This window comes from Urocampus carinirostris, chromosome 2, assembly GCF_059441175.1.
Source record: "Urocampus carinirostris isolate Australia breed hairy pipefish chromosome 2, RoL_Ucar_1.0, whole genome shotgun sequence".
Taxonomy (NCBI): Eukaryota; Metazoa; Chordata; class Actinopteri; order Syngnathiformes; family Syngnathidae; genus Urocampus; species Urocampus carinirostris.
In genome coordinates, this window is record NC_142350.1 from 69,857,383 (window position 1) to 69,878,285 (window position 20,903).

The 20,903-nt window shown below is 40.3% G+C and overlaps 1 protein-coding gene across 1 annotated transcript; it reads right to left on the minus strand.

Moving 5' to 3' along the window:
- Positions 1-1,491: 1,491 nt before the first annotated feature.
- On the minus strand, positions 1,492-16,270 carry LOC148373163 (cortexin-3). The gene is made up of 2 exons (XM_088327680.1): positions 16,111-16,270; positions 1,492-9,156 (listed from the first exon to the last, which is right to left on the minus strand). The coding sequence occupies exon 2, from the start codon at positions 9,063-9,065 to the stop codon at positions 8,814-8,816; it is 252 nt and encodes an 83-aa protein (XP_088183806.1). The 5' UTR covers positions 9,066-9,156; positions 16,111-16,270; the 3' UTR covers positions 1,492-8,813.
- Between the last annotated feature and the right edge of the window lie 4,633 nt (positions 16,271-20,903).

Sequence of the window (20,903 nt, forward strand, 5' to 3'; positions counted from 1 at the left end):
TTTTCATTTCTGTTTTCTTTTGTTTCTTCCTGATTTTTTTTATTACCGTATTTTCCGCACTATAAGGCACTCCTAAAAGCCTTTATTTTTCTCAAAAGCTGACCATGCGCCTTATAATACAGTGCGCCTTATTTATGGATCAATATTAAGTCGCAAAGTCTTGCAACTAATGCAGCAGCCGCCGACTAGAGTTTCCCCCGAACGCCAAGTAGTCCGCGGTGTATGCTGGGATTTATTTACCGGCGTTTCATTGGCTAACCAATGTGTCATTCATCATTTGAATCGATCACTAAGTTATTCGGAGGTAAAGGGGGCGGATCCTTTTTATCATTTACAGGCTCACATAGGCTAAAGGGACAAAACAAAGCCTGCAATTGGCCGAAAAAGATGAATGTGAATAGCACGTGGGGTTGACGACATAAAGAAAGCATTTTTTAGTATTCTGTATTTGTAAATATTTTATTCTCCTGGATTTACTACACTCACGGATATAAGAGGACCACGGCTGCACATTATTATGAACACAACGACTTCGGTGAGCTACTCCGGGTATATATTTTCCCTGTATCTTGTTTCAGACTGAACTCGATGTTTCTGTGATAAGCGGTGCAGATAATGGATGGAATGGAGTGTCTATTTTTAAATTCAACTCAATTCCAAGTGTTTATTGTCATATGCACAGTAAAGTCGCGAGCGAAAAAGAAAATAGAAACTAAGGAATGGTTGGCATTTCTTGAATCCCAAGACTTTAACCTTCCGAATGATGGAATGATGCATTTGAGTGACATCGTACAGACACCGCATCCGCACGTGTTCTCGACACGTATTTGCTTCTTTGCAAGCTTTGGCAATGTTGAGGGGGTAATCAGTTTGACTGAATCATCTGACTGTTTTGTCCACGTTCCCATTGTAGCGCCTTATCATCCGGTGCGTCTTATGTATGTCAAATATAGGACCAAAAACTATTTTTTCGGGGTGCGCCCTATAACCCGGTGCGCCTTATAGTGTGGAAAATACGGTAATCTTCCCAGTTTTCCTACATCCACTTTTCATTCGGTGGGCACAGGTATTTGCAGGTGTGTACGTTTTGTGTTTTTGCACACGTGTAAATACATTTTTGTGCAGGTGCGTATATGACTGTATATTCTATTCTTTCTTCTAGTATTTGCACATGATTTTTCATGCGTGTGCGCGTGCACACGTTTACACGAGTGCGTGTGCACGTTGTTGTGTGTATATCCTGTCCGTCTTCACAAGAGAAGCAATCGAGCCCCCGGCGGGCGCGCGCTGCCGGCGGCTGATAAGGTGAAATTGAAATGTTTTCAGCCTTCCCATCGCGCCGCCATGGCACCGCCGCCTTCTCACTAGAAAAAAAAAAAAAAAATCCTGCCGGAAGGCTCAGAGGAATCCATTTTTCATTCGGGTCCAAACAAACGATGCCCTCGCCGTCTCCGCAGCCCGGCGGCGTCAAACAAACAAGAGAGACAGGAGGACGTTTATCGATTGGAATTTTTAATTCCCCACCTCCAAAAAAAGGGAAAGGGTCCTTCTTTTAGGGAGCGCCGATGCTCCGACACTGACGGGGATGCGCCAGAACATGCACAGAGAGGCCAGCGACATGCATACCACCAAGCCGAGGGGAGGGTGGGGGGCTTGTGCGACTTTAGGGTATTTAAGGTAAGGGGAAGGGGGGGCAAAGGCCACAGCATCACGAGAACGGCGCGAAAAAGGCTCCAGCGGTCCATTTCCTGTCGCAGCAGGAAGCACACTTAGGGGGAAGGGAAGAAAATGGCAAAAGGTAGGGGGAAGGGGAAGAAAAAGGGAAAGTGTATGTGAGGGTTTAAAAGAATGGGTAAGGAAAAAGGTAAGAGCAAGGAAAGTGAAAATGAAAGGGTAAGGGTAAGGAAATGACAACATGTTGGGGGAAGGGAGAGGGGAAATGAAGAGGAAGAGGAAGGAAAAGGGTAAGCGAAAGGTAAAAGAAATGGGAAAATAAAAGGTTAGGGAAAAGTGAAAGTGTAAGTGAGGGTTTAAAAGAATGGGTAAGGAAAAAGGTAAGAGCAAGGAAAGTGAAAATGAAAAGCAAAGGGTAAGGAAATGACAAAATGTTGGGGGAAGGGAGAGGGGAAAGGAAGAGGAAGGAAAAGGGTAAGCGAAAGGTAAAAGAAATGGGAAAATGAAAGGTTAAGGAAAAGGGAAAGTGTAATAGAATAGTGAGGGTTTAAAGGAATGGGTAAGGAAAAAGGTAAGAGCAAGGAAAGTGAAAATGAAAGGGTAAGGGTAAGGAAATGACAACATGTTGGGGGAAGGGAGAGGGGAAATGAAGAGGAAGAGGAAGGAAAAGGGTAAGCGAAAGGTAAAAGAAATGGGAAAATAAAAGGTTAGGGAAAAGTGAAAGTGTGAGTGAGGGTTTAAAAGAATGGGTAAGGAAAAAAGTAACAGCAAGGAAAGTGAAAATGAAAAGCAAAGGGTGAGGGTAAGGAAATGACAAAATGTTGGAGGAAGGGAGAGGAGAAGAGAGAGGGAAAGGGGAAATGAAGGGGAAAGGAGAGGGAAGAGGAAGGAAAAGGGTACGCGAAAGGCAAAAGAAATGGGAAAATAAAAGGGTAAGGAAAAGGGAAAGTGCAAGTGAGGGTTTAAAAGAAAGGCAAAAGGTAAGGAAATGAGAAAATGTAAGGGGAAGGGACAGGGGAAGGGAGAGGGGGGAAAAGGAAATGAAGAGGAAAGGAAAGGGTAAGGAAAAGGGAACATGAAAAGCAAAGGGAAATGGGAAAAAATGGTGAAAGGTAAGGGAAATGGGATATAGAAGTGAAACGGTAACAGTAAGGGTAAGGAAATGGGAAATGAAAAAAAGGGTAAGGCCATAAAAAGGGAACAGGAAAGGTAAGGAAAATGGAAATGAAAAAGTAAGAGGATTGGTAAGTGTAAGGATAAGGGAAAAGGGTAAGGGGAAGCAAAGGGAGGAGGATTCAGGGGTCTTTGAATGACATCAGCGAGAAGAAAAAGTCTGTAAACAATCTACACTAGAAGGCAGAGGCGGGAGAAAGTTACGTCTTCACGTTTCCAGAGAGTCAAAACGCGTCCTCACCTGACTTCAAGTCACAACACGAGGCTAGCTAGCTAAACTGAACAATTTCGTTGATTTTTTTTTCCTCTTTCCAAATATTTCACACCCGATTCATTATTGCAAGTTTTTTTTATGTTCTTTACTTCTTCACGTTTTTGTGTGTAAAGCAATCCTTTGCCTCTACTTGAAAATTGTAAACAAATAATTTACGTATCGTCGTAAAAACAAACGAATTACGAATGTATGTCCATACGGACCTCATTGAATAATTGGTACAAGTTAGCCTACTGAGGAGATCATTTCTTCCTCATGCCATGAGGCTCTTTAACCCCACCCGAGGGAGCAAAAGCCTACATATTTGCATATAACCCTATTTTTATGACAGTGTGTATTTTCCATAGCACTATTTAAATACTCTATAGCAAAACGTTATATTGGGTATTTTTGTATTCTATTTTATTTTATTTTATTTATTTATTTTTCAACACAAGGATACTGCTGGAAGTGTGAATGGATAAAGTATCTATCTATCTATCTCTATCTACTTGGCTTTGAGTCGGGCTCTATTTTCTGCGGATAAACTTGAAACTTATGAATTTATTCGTTTAAAAAAAAAATAGAAATCTCAATTTTTACAAACTAGCCACCCTCAGCTAAAGGAAGTTAGCTTACTTGGCTTTTTGCGGTATACATTTTGTAAATCCAAAGCTTTCAATGTTGCGGTTTGACGTTTTATTTGAAAAAAATCTATTCATTTATCTTCAATTTTGCTTTAAAGGTGACAAGCTAGCTACAGTTAGCTAAAGAACGTTAGCTTACCTTGCTTTGGTGGTACATAATTTTTAAAATCTTCATTTTTTTCAGGTTAGTAGAGAGGACAAGCTAGCTACCCTATGCTAAAAGAAATGAACTTACTTGGCTTTTTGTGGTACACATTCTGTAAATTGAAAACTTATTTTTTTAATAAGAACTTTTATTAAAAATAAAACCTTCAATGCTGGTTTAAAAGTGACAAGCTACCTACAATTAGCTAAAGACAGTTAGCTAACCTTGCTTTGGTGGTACATATTCTGTAAATTGAAAACTCATTTTTTTAATGGGAACTTTTATTTAAAAAAAAAAAACATTCAATGCTGGTTTAAGGGTGACAAGCTAGCTACAATTAGCTAAAGACAGTTAGCTAACCTTGTTTTGGTGGTACATAGTCTGTAAAATCTCCATTTTTTCATGTTAATAGAGATGACTAGCTAGCTACCCTTAGCTAAAAGAAGTGAACTTACTTAGCTTTTTGTGGTACACATTCTGTAAATTAAAAACTTTCATTTTTTTAATGGGAACTTCTTTTAGAAAAATCTTCAATGCTGGTCTAAAGGTGACAAGCTAGCTATTTAGCTAACGAAAGTTAGCCTAGCTTGCTTAGGTGGGACATTATTAATTTTTTCATGTTAATAGAGATGACTAGCTAGCTACCCTTAGCTAAAAGAAATGAACTTACTTAGCTTTTTTGTGGTACACATTCTGTAAATTGAAAACTTTCATTTTATTAATTGGAACTTTTATTAAAAAAAATCTTCGATGCTGGTTTAAAGGTGACAAGCTAGCTAGTTAGCTAACGAAAGTTAGCCTAGCTTGATTTGGTGGGACATAATTAATTTTTTCATGTTAATAGAGATGACTAGCTAGCTACCCTTAGCTAAAAGAAATGAACTTACTTAGCTTTTTTGTGGTACACATTCTGTAAATTGAAAACTTTCATTTTATTAATTGGAACTTTTATTAAAAAAAATCTTCGATGCTGGTTTAAAGGTGACAAGCTAGCTAGTTAGCTAACGAAAGTTAGCCTAGCTTGCTTAGGTGGGACATTATTAATTTTTTCATGTTAATAGAGATGACTAGCTAGCTACCCTTAGCTAAAAGAAATGAACTTACTTAGCTTTTTTGTGGTACACATTCTGTAAATTGAAAACTTTCATTTTATTAATTGGAACTTTTATTAAAAAAAATCTTCGATGCCGGTTTAAATGGTGACAAGCTAGCTATTTAGCTAACGAAAGTTAGCCTAGCTTGCTTTGGTGGGACATAATTAATGTTTTCATGTTAATAGAGATGACTAGCTAGCTACCCTTAGCTAAAAGAAATGAATTTACTTAGCTTTTTTGTGGTACACATTCTGTAAATTTCATTTTTTTAATGGGAACTGGTTTAAAAGTGACAAGCTAGCTAGTTAGCGAACGAAAGTTAGCCTAGCTTTCTTTTGTGGTATGTATTCTGTAAAACTCTCCATCTTTTTATGGGTACATTTGTATTCATTTATTTATAATTTTTGTGATACTTTTGAGTTTTTCACATTTTAAACTCAACAAGATGAAGGGTCTCAAATTTGCAAACTGGGGGGCAAGTTGCGGCCCCCGAGATGATACTTTGAGGACCCCGCTTTAATACGAGAGTTGAATGTATTTACTTGAATACTCCTCGTCTCGTTGTGGTATCTTTGTATTTTTCTCATTTTGAACTCAAAAAACAAGATCAGGGTCTCCAAATTGCGGAGCAGGGGGTCAGTTGTGGCCCCAAAGATGATCATTTGAGGCCCTGGCCTTAATACGATAGTTTAATGTCAGTGCAACCTACGCGGATAATGCAATAAATTATGCAATATTATTCTTAAATATTGTTGTTTTAAAATATTTAAGATCAGTACAATGTTTTTATCAGAGCTTTTCCTGTGGAATTTTCGATTTGGCCCCTGTCTCACCCCGACCCTATCATTGGGGTCTGGGGCCCCTGATCTGGATCCTCCTTAATGATTGTTCTGTGCCAGGTTTCAAAGAAAAAAAAAAAAAAAAACTCCAACTGCTGCCTCAAGTCTCATCGTTAAAGGGACAGTGTGTAATATTTAGTGCCCGCTAGTGGTACAAAAGACTTTCATTTCATAAAAGAACAAAAAATTGTTCATTTTTATAAATATAAAATAAAAATCAAAGGTCAAGAAATTTGCATTTCTTTTACATCGTGGAATCCTACCGAGTCGTCGCCATTGTGTTTGTCTTTTGCTGCTACGCTGAGCTCTGTGGCACTGGTTTTTATCGGCAATAGACAACAGTGCCATCTAGTGGTCAAATATTACACACTGCGGCTTTAAAGTCAGGGGTCTCCAACTTTTTTCAATTGTCGAGCTATTTATTGTTACTAATTAGCGCAAAGGGGACCTTCTTTGATATACATTTCTAAAATAGCCACTTAGCTAGATGGCTTGCTAAAAGCATAGCTTGATGGTTAGCTAGTAAAAGAAAACAGGGGAAAAAATAAAAGGGAGCTAGATAGCTAGCTTAAAGAGTATAAATCCATTTAAATAGCCTGATAAAAAAACTGAAAAAAAAGCTAGCTAGCTAGCTAGCTAGAAAGGAGGCCAAATTTACCTTGATAACTAGCAATAAGGTAAAAAGCTAGCTAGATAGCTTGCCAAATAGCTAAAAACAGGAGGATAGCTAGCCAGAAGGCTAAAAGGTAGCCAGATAGCTAGCTAAAATAAACAGAATTTTTTTTGCTCATATATAAAATCTATACATTGGAATTTGGTTTGTTGTAGTTCCTGTCAAATAATAAAAAATATAAATACCTAAATGTGTTTAATCCCTTAATAGATTCTCATTTTATTCTCTTAATTAATTCCTTCAAAATAATAAATACTCTTTTGTCCAGGAGCTGGAATTCTTTGATTTGAATTTCCAAAATAACAATTTATCATGTTATTACTATGTAATTACCAGATTAACGATCAAAAATTGGGTTAGACTCCGTCAACCAATAAAAAAAATCATTTTACTAGAAGATCATAATGACCCAGAAAAGGGCCGCGGGCACCACATTGGAGACCCCTGCTTTAAAGTCTGACCACCAGGGTCGGGCTTATCCATGTTTTAGTCATGTTGCTTTCTTGATTCTATATAAAGATATATATAATATTTTATATATTTATTAGCATATATAAGTATTAATCTTGTGACTCCGCCTCAAACGGCGGGAAAACACGGCATCGTTTGGCCAAAGCACGGACGGACGCGAAGGCGGGGACGCTATCCGACCGGCCACCAGGGGGCGGCAGTGACCCTGCTTAAAGAACACGGACGTCACGTGACGAAAAAACGACACGGGACAAAATGCGGAGGCACACGGTACAGCACAGTCAACTTTGGGTCCAACATGGCCGCCGCCGGCGTTCAAAACGTTAAAGGGAGCGCTCCAAAAAGAAGAAGAAGAAGAAGACGGAAAGTTCCGGAGTTGGTCTTCAACGCGAGGGGCAGGGGGGAGGACTACTACACTGATTGTCTAAATCTAGCGAAGACGCTGGCATGTAAACTCGCTTGGACCCTGTTGAGACGTCCACACACACAAGATGGCGGAACGAGGTAGTCCACAAATGGAGGACGGGGACGGGGTGTTGTCTACTCGGACGCCATTTTGGAGCCGGCAGGTTTTGGTTCTGGAACTTTGAAAGGCGGTTCTCAAACTCGGGGTCCAAAAGCTGAAACTTCGGAAAACGCATTTATCTTCTTTTTACCTCACTGTGAATGTGTGAAACTGGAGTGTCATGCCCAATTTCGTTGTCACAATATGTTAACCCATTTTGTAACAATGACAATAAAGGTATATTCTATTCTATTCTATTCTATTCTAAAACAGTTATCCCCCAAAAAAGGAGCGGAACTATTTTTTTTAAATGATAAAAAATATCTGTATACTCATGGAATAAAGGCTAGTTTTCTTGCATAAATGGTGTAATATGACAAGATCATATATATAATGCATGTACCTTGCCTTGCTTCCTGCGTTTGGGTCCACTGTAACGTAATAAGGGGGTTTGATTGGCTGAGGTTGACAGGGATGGAGTTAAATCATTAAATCCTGCAAAATGTGACTGAATTATTTCCCATTAATCCATTTTTTGTACAGAGTACCATCATTGGAATTGCAGGGCTGTTTTTTTTTCTTTTTAAAGATTTTATATTTAAACTGTGCAGTCCCATATCAAGGTTACTTCATTTTCGTCGTGTTGAGGTTTTTGAGTTTTTCCTTGCCCTCATGTCGGTTTTAGATCAGGGGATGGTGTCATAATAGTATGAAGTCTGTACAGCCTTTTAATGGGAAAAACATCCAACCACATCAAAGGTTGGGTGCGGCATTTGAAGATTTAAGGCTGCAATCATGACTTGAAACCAGGAAACAGCGGCAGAGTAACACATTTTAAGACGGGTCAGATGAACTCTTCTTTTTTCCCCTTTTGGGGGTTTGTTCCGGCCCGAACAGGCCTGGTAAGAGTCGGATGAAATCAGATAGGCGCAATAGAAAATAAAGCATAAGAGTTGTATGAACTCACTTGGGCTTTGATAACACGTACTTAATAGAGAAAATATTCAACTTTTGAAGGAGACTTCAAACAACGTACCCCCCTTTGAAAAACAACAAATCTTGGGACTAGTATTTTAGTCTACAGCTTTTTTGTGTGAATAAAATGCTCTAGGATTTCTGTTATTTCTAAGGAAAATGGCCACATTAAATTGGCTGTAACATCTGGGTGATAACCAACACGTTGGTTTGGCGGCCATATTGGATGTGTCAAAAATACTCTTTAAGGACATCTCAAACGATGCACCCCACCCGTGAAGCCTTTTTTTCTGGCAAAATTCGACCCCGGACATAATGGTCCCGACGGCGGGGACCCCGAAAGTTTGAGAACCCCCTTCTGGCCTTAAACGATGCGGTAGTCGAAGGTATCCTTCTCGGTGTGGTCGGTCCAGTTGGAGGAGGGCATGCTCCGGTACGGATCCAGCAGGATTCGGAAGCAGCGCACGATAAGGAGGGCCAGGAAGATGAAGAGCAGCAGCACGAAGACGAAAGCCGCCTTCTGTTCCAGCGTCAAGTAGGACGCCCCCTGCTGGCCACCCCCCGAGGACGACAGCGTGCTGCTGAAAAGGCCCTCGGCCATCCTGGGCACGTCCATGCTGGGGCGTCGAGGCTCCAGCGCGCTGGGAGGCGATGGCTCGCCCAGCGCCGGATACGGGACGGGGGCTTCTCCTTCGTAGGGGGAGATCCTACCAGGAGAGACGAAGAGCATGAATTGATCGAGATAAAAACTTCAGCTTTCTTCCGTTCCTCCGGTGATTCGCAAATATTTTCGGTCATTTTCTTACTTTCACCATTCTCATCCTCGAATAGGTGAAAACGACCGGCGCAGACAAGCATTCACTCTCCACCAATGTTCCCTCTAAGCTGCGCGCGTGCGCAATCGCGCACTACCCAGAACTTTTCCGCGCACAAGAAAATCTAGCCAGCTCACAGAAATCAGGGCTCAAAATTGCTAATTTGGAAGCGAATTAAGTCAAAGTTACAGTGCATGAAGGTCAAAATACACAGGTTCCCCTGACACTGTGCTCAAAATGCGGTATTTTGAAGTCAAGGTCGAAGTAGAACGAAGTTGAGTAAAGTTAGTAGAGTTTTTCGAGAACCGGCTTCTTCGGCTCGGCTCACTAAAAAGAACCGTCTCTTTCGGGTCCTAAACGGCTCTTCGGGTTGTTTTTGCTTCTTTCATCCCAACATGACCAAATATTATGTAAAATTATGCACAAAATGACTTAAAGGAAGAGGGGAATAGAACAAAAAAGAAAAAAAATACCAAAATGAAAAACTAGTGAAAAGCTGAGCAAAAAAACCAAAAGGAAGAGAGAAAAAAGAAGGAAAAATTTAGAAAAAAGCCAGAAAAAAAGAAAAGAAAGAAACGGAGGAAAAAAGTAAATAGAGAACAAAAAGAAAAAAGCAACAGCTCGGAAAAATAAACACAATGAGATTTTTTTAAAGGAATTTAAAAAAAAATAGAAAAAAAACACGGAAAAAAAAGGAGAAAAAGTTTTGATAATTAATTATCTTGCCACACTTGGGATTGCCGGTGCTCACTGTTGTTTCAAGTGTGGCTCACCGACTTTGTGTGAACGCTCAGACCCCTGGAAAATTACAGGGAACATTGATTTTCGGTCTTTTTCTTACTTTCACCATTCTCATCCATTCTCAATACCTGAAAACAACCGGTGCAGGTGTGAAATCACTCTCCACCCGTCTCCCCCAGCCTATTTTTGTCCAGCCTAATGAACACCGATGATACGAGTAAAATAAAAGCAGATAGGCGCGATTAAAAACAAATACTTAAAGGCTCTTTGAACTCAGTTGGGCATTGTTAACACACACAGTGCTTACTAGAGAAAATATTTCATTTGAATCTTTTAAGGACATCTCAAAGTACGCACACCACCCTTAAAGTATTAGAGAATTCAAAAAATAAAATAAAAATCCTTAAACTTTAAACATTTTTAACTGACCTTGTCAAAACATATACTGAAAAATGAAAATACACAAAATCACATCATAAAACTGATCATCCATCATTTTACAGCCATTCCATTTTGAGATTGCCTGGTCTCGAGTAGCCAAGTGCCTCGGAATACTGGGAGTTGTACATAGGTCATTTTGGCACACGATCTGCTCGGACAGCACTGACCGTAAATGGATTCTTTAAAAATAAATTCCCAAATACATAATTCAGTAAAATAGTTCCATTAAATAGTTATGTTTATGTGAAAACAGTTGCGTAAAATTTTAAATATTTAAAATAAAAATTGATGAAGAAAATGGACAATTGAAATTATATATATTAAAAAAAACATTTTAAAGAATTGCAGTTAAAAAACAAATACCGTAAATTCCGGACTATAAGCCGCTACTTTTTTCACAAACGTTCAACCCTGCGGCTTATTCAGTGATGCGGCCAATTTATGTCATTTCTCTAACGGCCGCCAGCGGCGCTCGAGTTTTTATAGACAGAGCCGTTTACTGTGTTGCGAGCGTGTTGCTAGTAGCGTTTTGCTACACTTCACAGGCACGGTTTGGGATGAAAGTTATAATATTATTATTAAAGCTTTGAAAACTCTCTCGGTGTACTGTCTTTCTTTGTAAATATGTGTAACCATGTATAATATGTATTTGCAACTGTATATTGTTGTCATGTATTTATTTTAGAGACTTATTCTGATATGTTTTGCAAGGGCGAATCATAAAAAGGGATGAAAACAACGGGGGCTGATGGGAAGTGGAGTAAAGGTGAGACTAGTTTTTTTTTCCTTGGATTATTTTCAACGGGACCCGGACTCTGCAGGTCTGCATCAAACCTTAAGTACTGGTATCATTTTCCGTTCATTTTGCCGGCTGTGGTTTTTGGACTGTGTACTTTATATTCAGTTACAATCGCGGGACTCAAAGTCAGGTTGGGGTTAAATTTGAGATTGTATTACATGTTTTAATGTGGGCGCATGTGGCTTATATACAGGTGCGCCTTGTGTAAGTACGAAAGCGGTTATCCTCTTAAAATGTGGTGGGTGCGGCTTATAATCAGGTGCGCTCTATAGTCCGGAATTTACGGTAAATGGGAGAAAAAAAATACATAAACAACGGATGAATACATATATACTGACGTAGGAGTCACAAAATGGGATGATTGTTGGCACAAAGGACTTCGGTTTGAGTTTGGCATTAGTGAGAACCAAATCTAGGTCTGACACAGCTCCTACGACCAGAGGGCCCCAACTGGGGTTCGAACTGGGCATATACCTGTACTCAATTAGCCTGGACCCTTTTAAAAGGACACCTTTGTTGGGTCATTGTCATTTTTCATTTTGTCCGCCACTTTCATATCCACCTTCACGTCAGGTTAGTTTGTTTCTAGTTTCTTTGTTCCCAGTGTTATGCCATTTACAGTTTCAGTGTTTCTACTGTGGACCTGGTCAGGTTTGTTTTTTGTTTCCGAGTTCTTGTTCGGACATTTGAGTTGCTTGTTTGGTACTTTGGTCTTAATTTTGTTAATATATACAGTCCTTGTTTTTGAGCACCCCTGCCTCCAATTCCTGCTTCCCCCGCATGGGTCCATTCATGACGTGAATTACGGAGGGGGCACCATCAATACATTTGTCGGCATATTTTTTAAGTGATCACATTCCAAATCTACGTTTTCGACACATTTTCACTAAGGAAAACGGAAGCATCTTATCAGTGGATCGGGTCGTAATGTCTTTAAGTGAAAGCTTAACTTATTTGGGTTCATGCTGTCTACTGCCAACATTTTGAACATGGCAAGCGCAGCCAGCTTCGACAAACGGTTCGTTTTAGCTCTCGGGAAGAGACTTTTGTTAATCTCCTTACCCCGTCTTTCTTTGCCTGTCTCCGCATACGTTTTAAATATTTTTTTTCCACGGGGTGGCGTAAATAACGTAAATAAAACAAGACGACACCACAGCTCCCCTAGTGGAGTGTAGATGTAATTCACTTCACCTTGTCCACCAGCTCCAAATATCGTATTTGGCAGGCACAAGCCTATATGATTTTTGACCAAATCCACTTGAAATACGTTGTCATGGCGCCCAGCTGGCCCCGCCCCTTGACACCGGCTGAGACGCATTGAACTGATTGTTTGTGGAGTACTTAAAGGCTCCTTTTGGGACCGCCTGTTGCCAGACCATTGCTTTACCTTGTTGAAACCCTGTTCATGCCCGTTTGATCTGAGTAACGCCTAGTTTGTCATTTTGATTGCCTTTGAACCTGTTTTGTTTTTGGTCCCTTTGTGTGTCGGACAACTTTTCTTTCCGAATTAAAGTGATAGATCGTATACACATATGAGTTCCGACTTCCTGCTTCCCGGTCCGTTTCCTGACATATACAAAATAATATTGCTGAAATAATTATATTAATCTATATTTGCATTCAGTTTTAATCATCACAGTTAATTGGTGATACGAAGCAGTTATCGCTTCAGATTTTTCAGTTCATATATTCTTCGTGGTTTGCTGTCCCGCCACAGTTGTAATGTCTTCTCAAGGTCCAATCCATTATCATCCTCCTCATAGCGTCACTAGGAATATAATTCAGTCCATTTTGGCAGAAGAGTCCTTTTCTTGCTAGGAGTATTCTTTTGTTTATTGTCTTTCGTGGAATCGTTCGCTTCAACACACGTGTTTTCCTTGCCTCCGCGATCTTCCGAAGAATTTCTCCGCCGTTTTTTCGCGCCGGAATTATTGCCGTTGTTATCACTTTCTGCATTATGTTTCCACTTATTACTGAGACTGAAGAAATTGCCAATTCTGTGTTGATTTTCACCTTCCCTCGACGACAACCACGAAACAACTTAATCTCGAAGCAACGAGATCTCCTTTGCGTGCAGACGAAAACTGGAACCGCGAGACCAAAACAACAACGGCGGATCTGCCTGACCAAAAGTTTGGAGTGCGGTAAATCTTTGTTAAAAATAAAATTAATCAGGTATAGTGTCAATTTTGTGTCCAAAAAGTTGCGTCCCGGGGACGCACTTTGATTTGAGACGATGCGTCCCCAGCAAAAATCATGCGTCTAGGACGCAGGGACGCCGGCAAACCAGAACACTGGGCGTAGGCAGCCTGTTTTCGGGGTGCGCCCCAAGATTCAACCCCAAGCACCCCCAGAAATGGAAACATTTTAAAACCTCTCTTTCCCTCCATAAAGGACAGGATCATCTTAAACATAATGGAAAACGATATTTTTGTTTTTGAAGTAAAACAAATGAAAATATGGACATTACAGTGTTGGAAATACTCCACTGCCTTAAAATAGCTCAGTCCATTTGATTGTCACGGTTGCCATGGCGCCCAATTGGCCACGCCCGTGTGGCGACAGCTGCAGCTGGTTTAAGCTCAGTGCTCTCACTCTTCCTTTGTCAGTCCGTCAACAAACCTCTGCCCCGCAAGACGGGGGTTTTGACTCGGTCCTGTTTCCTGTTAGTATTTCCTGTCCGTTATCGTTCCAGTTTATTTTGTCCTGTTTAATATCGGTTTCCAGTTTGTTCCCGTCTAGTTTGTCAAGTTTAATTTCGATATCCTGTTTTGATATCAACCCTGTCTGTCCGATATCTGCTCAGGCAATTGGTATCGATCTCGTTGTTCTCTGGCTTCCTATCATTCCACGCCTAATGTGCATGACTCCCCATTTCCCGTAAAATAAAAGGCTTATGTGAGAAACGTCATGCATTTGGGTCCTGATCCACTTCATGACATGGATTCCTAGTACCGCTTTCGATATTTAGTTTTGTAGTCTTACTGTTGTTCTATTTTTTTTTAGTATTTTGCTGGAATTTCACAATTTCAAAATATACTCGTCACAGAAACATCACCGTCAGTCTGAAACAAGATACGCGAAAACTATAAAGCCGAAGGTACAATAAATGTGCATAAATGCAACCCGAGATCCATTTTAATGTGGGATTATCATGCGCAATTGGGCACAATCATAGATTGACTTTTGGAATGAAAAGTGAAACATTCACAACTCTTTCACACTGTCTAAAAAATGTTTGAAGTCAAATACACAATTGCAGAAGAAGGTGCACGTGAGGAGGGTGAGTCAAGGAAGTGCTGCGATATTCCACGCACAAAGCGATAATACACAAACACATTCCGGTTCCATTCACGAGAGTCCGATGAATCCAACCGTGTAAAATATCTACTCCTAATCACACGATAATTCCAAATCTTTAGGCAATAGTGACCGATTTAAATGTGGATTGACGCATTTGTTAGCCAGTGACATTCCCAACATAATGGTACGCAACTTTATAGCCTGTATTTAAATCAGAGCTGAAAATAAACGTGCATAAATGCAACCCGAGATCCATTTTAATGCGGGATTATCATGCGCAATAATCATGGATTGACTTCTGGAAAGAAAAGTGAAACATTCACAACTCTTTCACACTGTCTAAAAAATGTTTGAGGTCAGATACACGGTTGCAGAGGTTTTAAAACTGTGAACCGGTCGTCTCCAAAAGGCTACTTTTGGAAACGCTGTAGCATGCCTTTAGATGAATGAGTAAATTCCAATGTTTTGTTTTTAAGATTTCGATCAAATTTGACCCGGTACCAGGCGAGAATAAAAACCTTGTACTTCTGTATGTTACAACTTAAAATACTCAATGTTAATGCAGAGATTATTTCAGTTTGGGACAAGACTTTAGACTGTTCCCTTTCAAAAGAAACCAAGACCGTCCAGAGCAGCATGCAATTTCGTTTGGGACGTCTTCGATTGGGATTTTATGTCATGATTACTATTGTGACTCAGCTGCGCTGTTCTGATTGGCCCCCCATCAGTATTTAAACCCAGTCCTGCCTGTCCCCTTTTGTCAGTCCGTCTGTGAACCTCTGAACACTAGGCAAGCCTTTTTCGACCCTGACTCCCACCTCTCCCGTTTTTTGCTCTCGTCTATCCCCAGCTTCGACCCGTTTTTGATCCTGACCACGTCTGCTCTCCCGTCCCGGCTTCCGACCTCTTTTTGTCCCCGACTACGTATACTCTCCTTTCCTGGCTTGCGACTCGCTTCCCACCCGGATCACGTTTTTGCTCGCCTGTCCCGGCTACCGACCCGATTTTTCCGCCCCTGACGACGTCTACTCTCCTTTTCTTCCCACCCTGACCACGTTTTTGCTCTCCTGTCCCGGCTATCGACCTGTTTTTCCGCACCTGACACCGCCATCGCTTGCCACGAAAGATCCACTTCCGTGTTCGGAGCACCATCCGAGTACCAGAGCGACTTGCTTCCCGCGTCCAGCGAACACTGGATCGTGGGCGCAGCCCTTCCTCTTTCCTTCAATAAAACTTGTGGTAAACGTTATGCAATTGGGTCCTGTCTCCGTTCTGGCCCTGACATTTTAGGCGAAGAATGTTAAAGGGATTAAAAACATCACAACCCAGTCACTCTGATAAGATGCTCCAATTTTTCTTCGTCGAAAATGGGCGAAAAGGTGAAAATCTGGCATGGATGGAGGTGATGTGTTAGCGCCCAAATCAGTCGAGATCAATCTTGGGGAGGCGCGAGAGGATTTCTTCTTCAGATGGGGGGCGTGATAAGTCAACCATTGGGAAGCACCGATATCAATAAAGAAGAATCTTTCCGCGTCCTCGCGTCAAGTCTGGCAATCGCTCACCTACTCCGATCCTTCTCGCGGCTTGATGATTTGTCGCGGTCACGTCAGGTCTCCATGGCGTCGCCGGTTCGATTCCCGCCTCGCCGCGTCTGGAGTGCCTCACCCTGGCGAGCGAGCGCGGTCCTCTCGTAGCGCGCGTTCGCCGGTCGTCTGGCGGCGGTGGAGCGGTACCCCGTCGCTACGGGCAACCTGTTGCCATGACGATCCTCTCGCCGGATGATGTGGCGCAAGCCAATGAGGGAGGGGCGCGGCCCGCCGCCATCGTTCGCGGGTCCCTCCGGGTCGGCAAGGCCTTCTCCGCTGGCCTGACAAAACCTGACATTTCCTTACAAAATTCCACTTCATTTTGTGTACACTTGTTTGTCATGATTATCATGACTATGGAAGAATGAAATGGAGAAAAAGTTGGACTAGAAGGATCAGAAGGAGAAGGAGAAGAAGAAGCAGTAGGTGGAGCAGAACAAAGAGTAGAAATTTAGTCGAATAGATTAAAAAACATATTCAATGTATTTTGGGCAGAATATTACCGTATTTTCCGCACTATAAGGCGCATCTAAAAGCCTTTTTTTTTTTCAAAGGGTGACCATGCGCCTTATAATACAGTGCGCCTTATATATGGATCAATATTAAGTCGCAAAGTCTTGCAACTAAAGCAAGCAGCCGCCGACGAGATTTTCCCCCGAACGCCAAGTCGTCCGCGGTGTATGCTGGGATTTATATACCGGCGTTTCATTGGCTAACCAATGTGTCAATCATCATTTGAATCGATCACTATTGGCTAAAGTTATTCGGAGGTCAAGAGGCGGATCCTTTTTGTCATTTACAGGCTGGCATTGGCTTCAACGGCAAAACAAAGCCTGCAATTGGCCGAAAAAGATGAATGCGTATAGCATGTGGCTCACGGCATACAGAAAGCATTTTTTTACTATTTTGTATTTGTAAATATTTTATTCTCCTGGATTTACTAAACTCACGGATATAAGAGGACCACGACTGCACATTATTATGAACACGACGACTTCGGTGAGCTACTCTGACTATATATATTATCCCTGTATCTTGTTTCAGACTGAGCTCAATGTTTCTGTGATAAGCGGTGCAGATAATGGATGGAATGGAGTGTCTATTTTTAAATTCAACTCAATTCCAAGTCATTGCACAGTAAAGTTGCGAGCGAAAAAGAAAATAGAAACTAAGGAATGGTTGGCATTTCTTGAATCCCAAGACTTTAACCTTCCGAATGATGGAACGATGCATTTGAGTGACATCGTACGGACACCGCATCCGCACGTGTCTACGACACGTATTTTCTTCTTTGCAAGCTTTGGGAATGTTAAGGGGGTAAGAAGTTGGACTCAACTATCTGACTGTTTTGTCCACGTTCCCATTGGACCGCCTTATAATCCGGTGCGTCTTATGTATGTCAAATGTAGGACCAAAAACTATTTTTTCGGGGTACGCCCTATAACCCAGTGCGCCTTATAGTGCGGAAAATACGGTACATTATTATTAGTAATACACTGAACAAATGGACCCCCTCCATAACCTTTTCTTATATATTTTTTTCTTCGTTTAATTTCCTATTTTTCTTATTTTGTTTCTTCCCTACCTAGCTTTTACTTCGTTTCCCCTACGTTTTTTTCTTATTTTGCTGTCTATTTCATTTATTTTCATGTATATTTTCCCCCAGCTTTTTATATGATTTTTCTTGCCATTTCCTCTTTTTCATATTTTTCCCTCCGTTTTCTTCATTTTTCTCTCTTCTTCATTTTTTTTGCTTTTATTATTGTGTTTTTTTATTCTCTCTTATTTTTCTTTTTTTGTTGGTCTTTTTTAAGACTGCCATTATCACTACATCCAGTTTTCTTTGGGTGGGCAAAGTGTTCCCATGGATGGGTAAAGCGGCTCCATGGGTGGGCACACCGATGCCCCCCCCCCTGGTAACGCCCCTGTTTGGATAAATATCTTTCAAGACAAACTAGTAAACGTAACTGAAAGCCTATGAGTGAAATGCACAGCCAACCATTGGTAGAAATTCCTCTAAGCATTAAAATATAATATATATTTGATATGTTTGAAAGGGTTTGCGTTTCTCATATGCATCTTAAATTACGATTTCCTCTCTTGACGTCATCAAGGTAGCCATTAACATATTTAATAGGTTGTTAGTATCTTAAATTTAGGTCTCCATTTTAAATAGCTTGGAATGCATCCGTTTTTTTTAAATGAAATACTGTCTATCATGTACGAATAGAACAGGATCGCGCTAAGGTGTCGTAAATGGTGAGCTGTGTCACCCTCTCGTGGCTATTATTGAGTACTGCATTATCCTTTTAAACCAATCAAAGAACGCTTCCAAGCTACCTTCAAAATCAAAATCAATTCTAATATTGGGTGACGTGTTTCTGGAACATTTTCAAATATCCTTTTTTTTAATATAAAATATCTTCAGAAATAAAACAAAGTTCTGTTTCAATTTAGAAAAACAAAACAAAACAAGAAACCCTCACCCAATAAATACATACTTCGGCACCAGAGAATACTCCCTTTTTTTGTACAAATATTTTTGAAAAAAATCTATTTAGGAAACTCCTCTCATATTTAATATTTTATTCCAAAATTGTTTTCTTTCTAGAAACAGAGATTTGGATTTATTGAATATGTAATTATTTATTTTCAGCAACATAGAAAGATGACGAAGAGAGCCATTAAAATAAGCTAGTTATTTATTACCCCAACGACAATGCCCAGAGAAGTGCGAGAGAAAAATGAGCTGCTCTTTGTGTTTCTTTCGCTCTTTTTTTCCTCTCTCTCTCTCGTTTTCTCTCTCTTTGTCTTTCTCTCTTTTTCTCTCTCTCTGTCTCTTCTTTTGCACTTTTTCATTTATCTCTGGTTTGCAATAGTCTGTGGTCTGTGCAGCCCTTTGGGACTCTTTGTGATTAAGGGCCAAACAAATAAACATGACTTGACTTAAAAACAAACAAACCAACCATCAAACCAAAAATACAGAAGTTCGATCGCATTTTAAAATAATATACTTGTTTTTTTGTATAAATATATTTGAAAATATTTTATTTTTATGTTATTTCAGATGCTCCTGTAACATTTTGTATTTTATGATAAAAAAATTCATTTCTTAGAAATAGTGAAAATATTAAATACTCGCGCTATCTATTCACCAATGCACGTATCTTGACTAAAACTATAAAAAAAAGCAACAGTTGATCCATTAACCTCAACAAAAATGTCAATATACGAAACAACAACAACAAACAAACAGCAATACGTTTAGGTTTTTCAAAAGTTTTTCACTATTTCTTTGGTAAAACTATTTTGGAAACATTTATTTGCGACGCTCCTGACAATTCAAATAACAAGCGCAACATGATAAACATTTCTTTATTGTTTAAATCATATCAATAACTAAACTATCCTCCATGAATAACAACTTTACTCTCGCAAAAACGTATGTCGAATTAAAATGGCGAAACCCTTGCACTACACCACAATAAACGCTAGATGGCAACACACACCAACCAATTCATCGAGCGGCACCACATACATGATGACGTCACCAAACACGACTAATCTCAAACAAATACATCCACAATGTTAAATGATTAAAATCAATGTCACCTTGTCGATGCAGAAATATAATAATAACAATTTTAACAGAAGAAATTTATAATTGGAGCAATGTTAAATAATAATAATAATTAAAAAAGCAGTACAACTAACGTGTTATGCGAACAGACGTAAAATGTCCACTTAAAACACACACACTACTTAACGCGTCGTGTGAACGTCAGTTAATTAAATAACGACGTCGTTATAAAATATTTATCACCAATTAAAGGACAATACTCGTACAATGAATTGACTTTTGACAGGAGACGGATTACGTGACGTGAAACAAAAGCTTAGACACATGTAATATGGCCGTCAAGGTGACACGTTGGTCTCTCTTTAATAGGGTCGTAATGTTTATGTAGAGGAGTACACGTCACCTCGAGGCCATATTAGATGTGGCAATCTTCCCAGGAACAAACAGAAGTTTTTGAAGGGTTTACAAAAGACTAATATTTTGTTCAATTTGGCTCAGAGAGTGTAGTGTTTTCCCCCAAAATAATGCAGCTATGTTGACTCGAGAAATTTAGTCACAAATTTGGCTCATTTGGGGGATATCCTGTTGTGACGTCACCAGTTGAAAACGAAGACTCGTAGCGACGGCGGGTCCCGTTGAAAAATAGTAAACAGTGATTGCGTAATGCTCAATTCTGATTGGAGGAGTTGCCTACCGTGTCGCTGGGGGACTTGTGGCCCTTCTGTCCGAGTTGCGTTATCATTAAAAGCTGCGTGAGGCAAGTTTACATTGTAAAGCATACCTTCCATTTTTGCCTTCGCCTTCTTTTAAGTAGGCGATTGTGATTTTTCCTTTGTGTTTTTCGCTGCGTGTCTTGCAATCGGTGTAATATTATACCATACCTGTCAACCTGTACGGTTTTGCCGTACAAAGTATGTTTTCGTCAATCGCATGCGTCTGCTGCCTGGGGATTTCCCATCATGCATCATTCCTCAAAAAAAACCGTTGGCTGGTGCAAACGACAGTTTGTACGGGCATGGAGCCGTGGAGGTTGACAGGTATGTTATACGGAAAGCTCCCCAATGGCTTCCAGTTTTGTCTGCTGCATTGGTCAAGATTTTAGGACAAGAAGCTGTCAACCGTCTGTTATCATTTATATTTCATGTTGACGTCTGTGTCATGATTTGCCAATTGCCCTCACCTGCGCTCA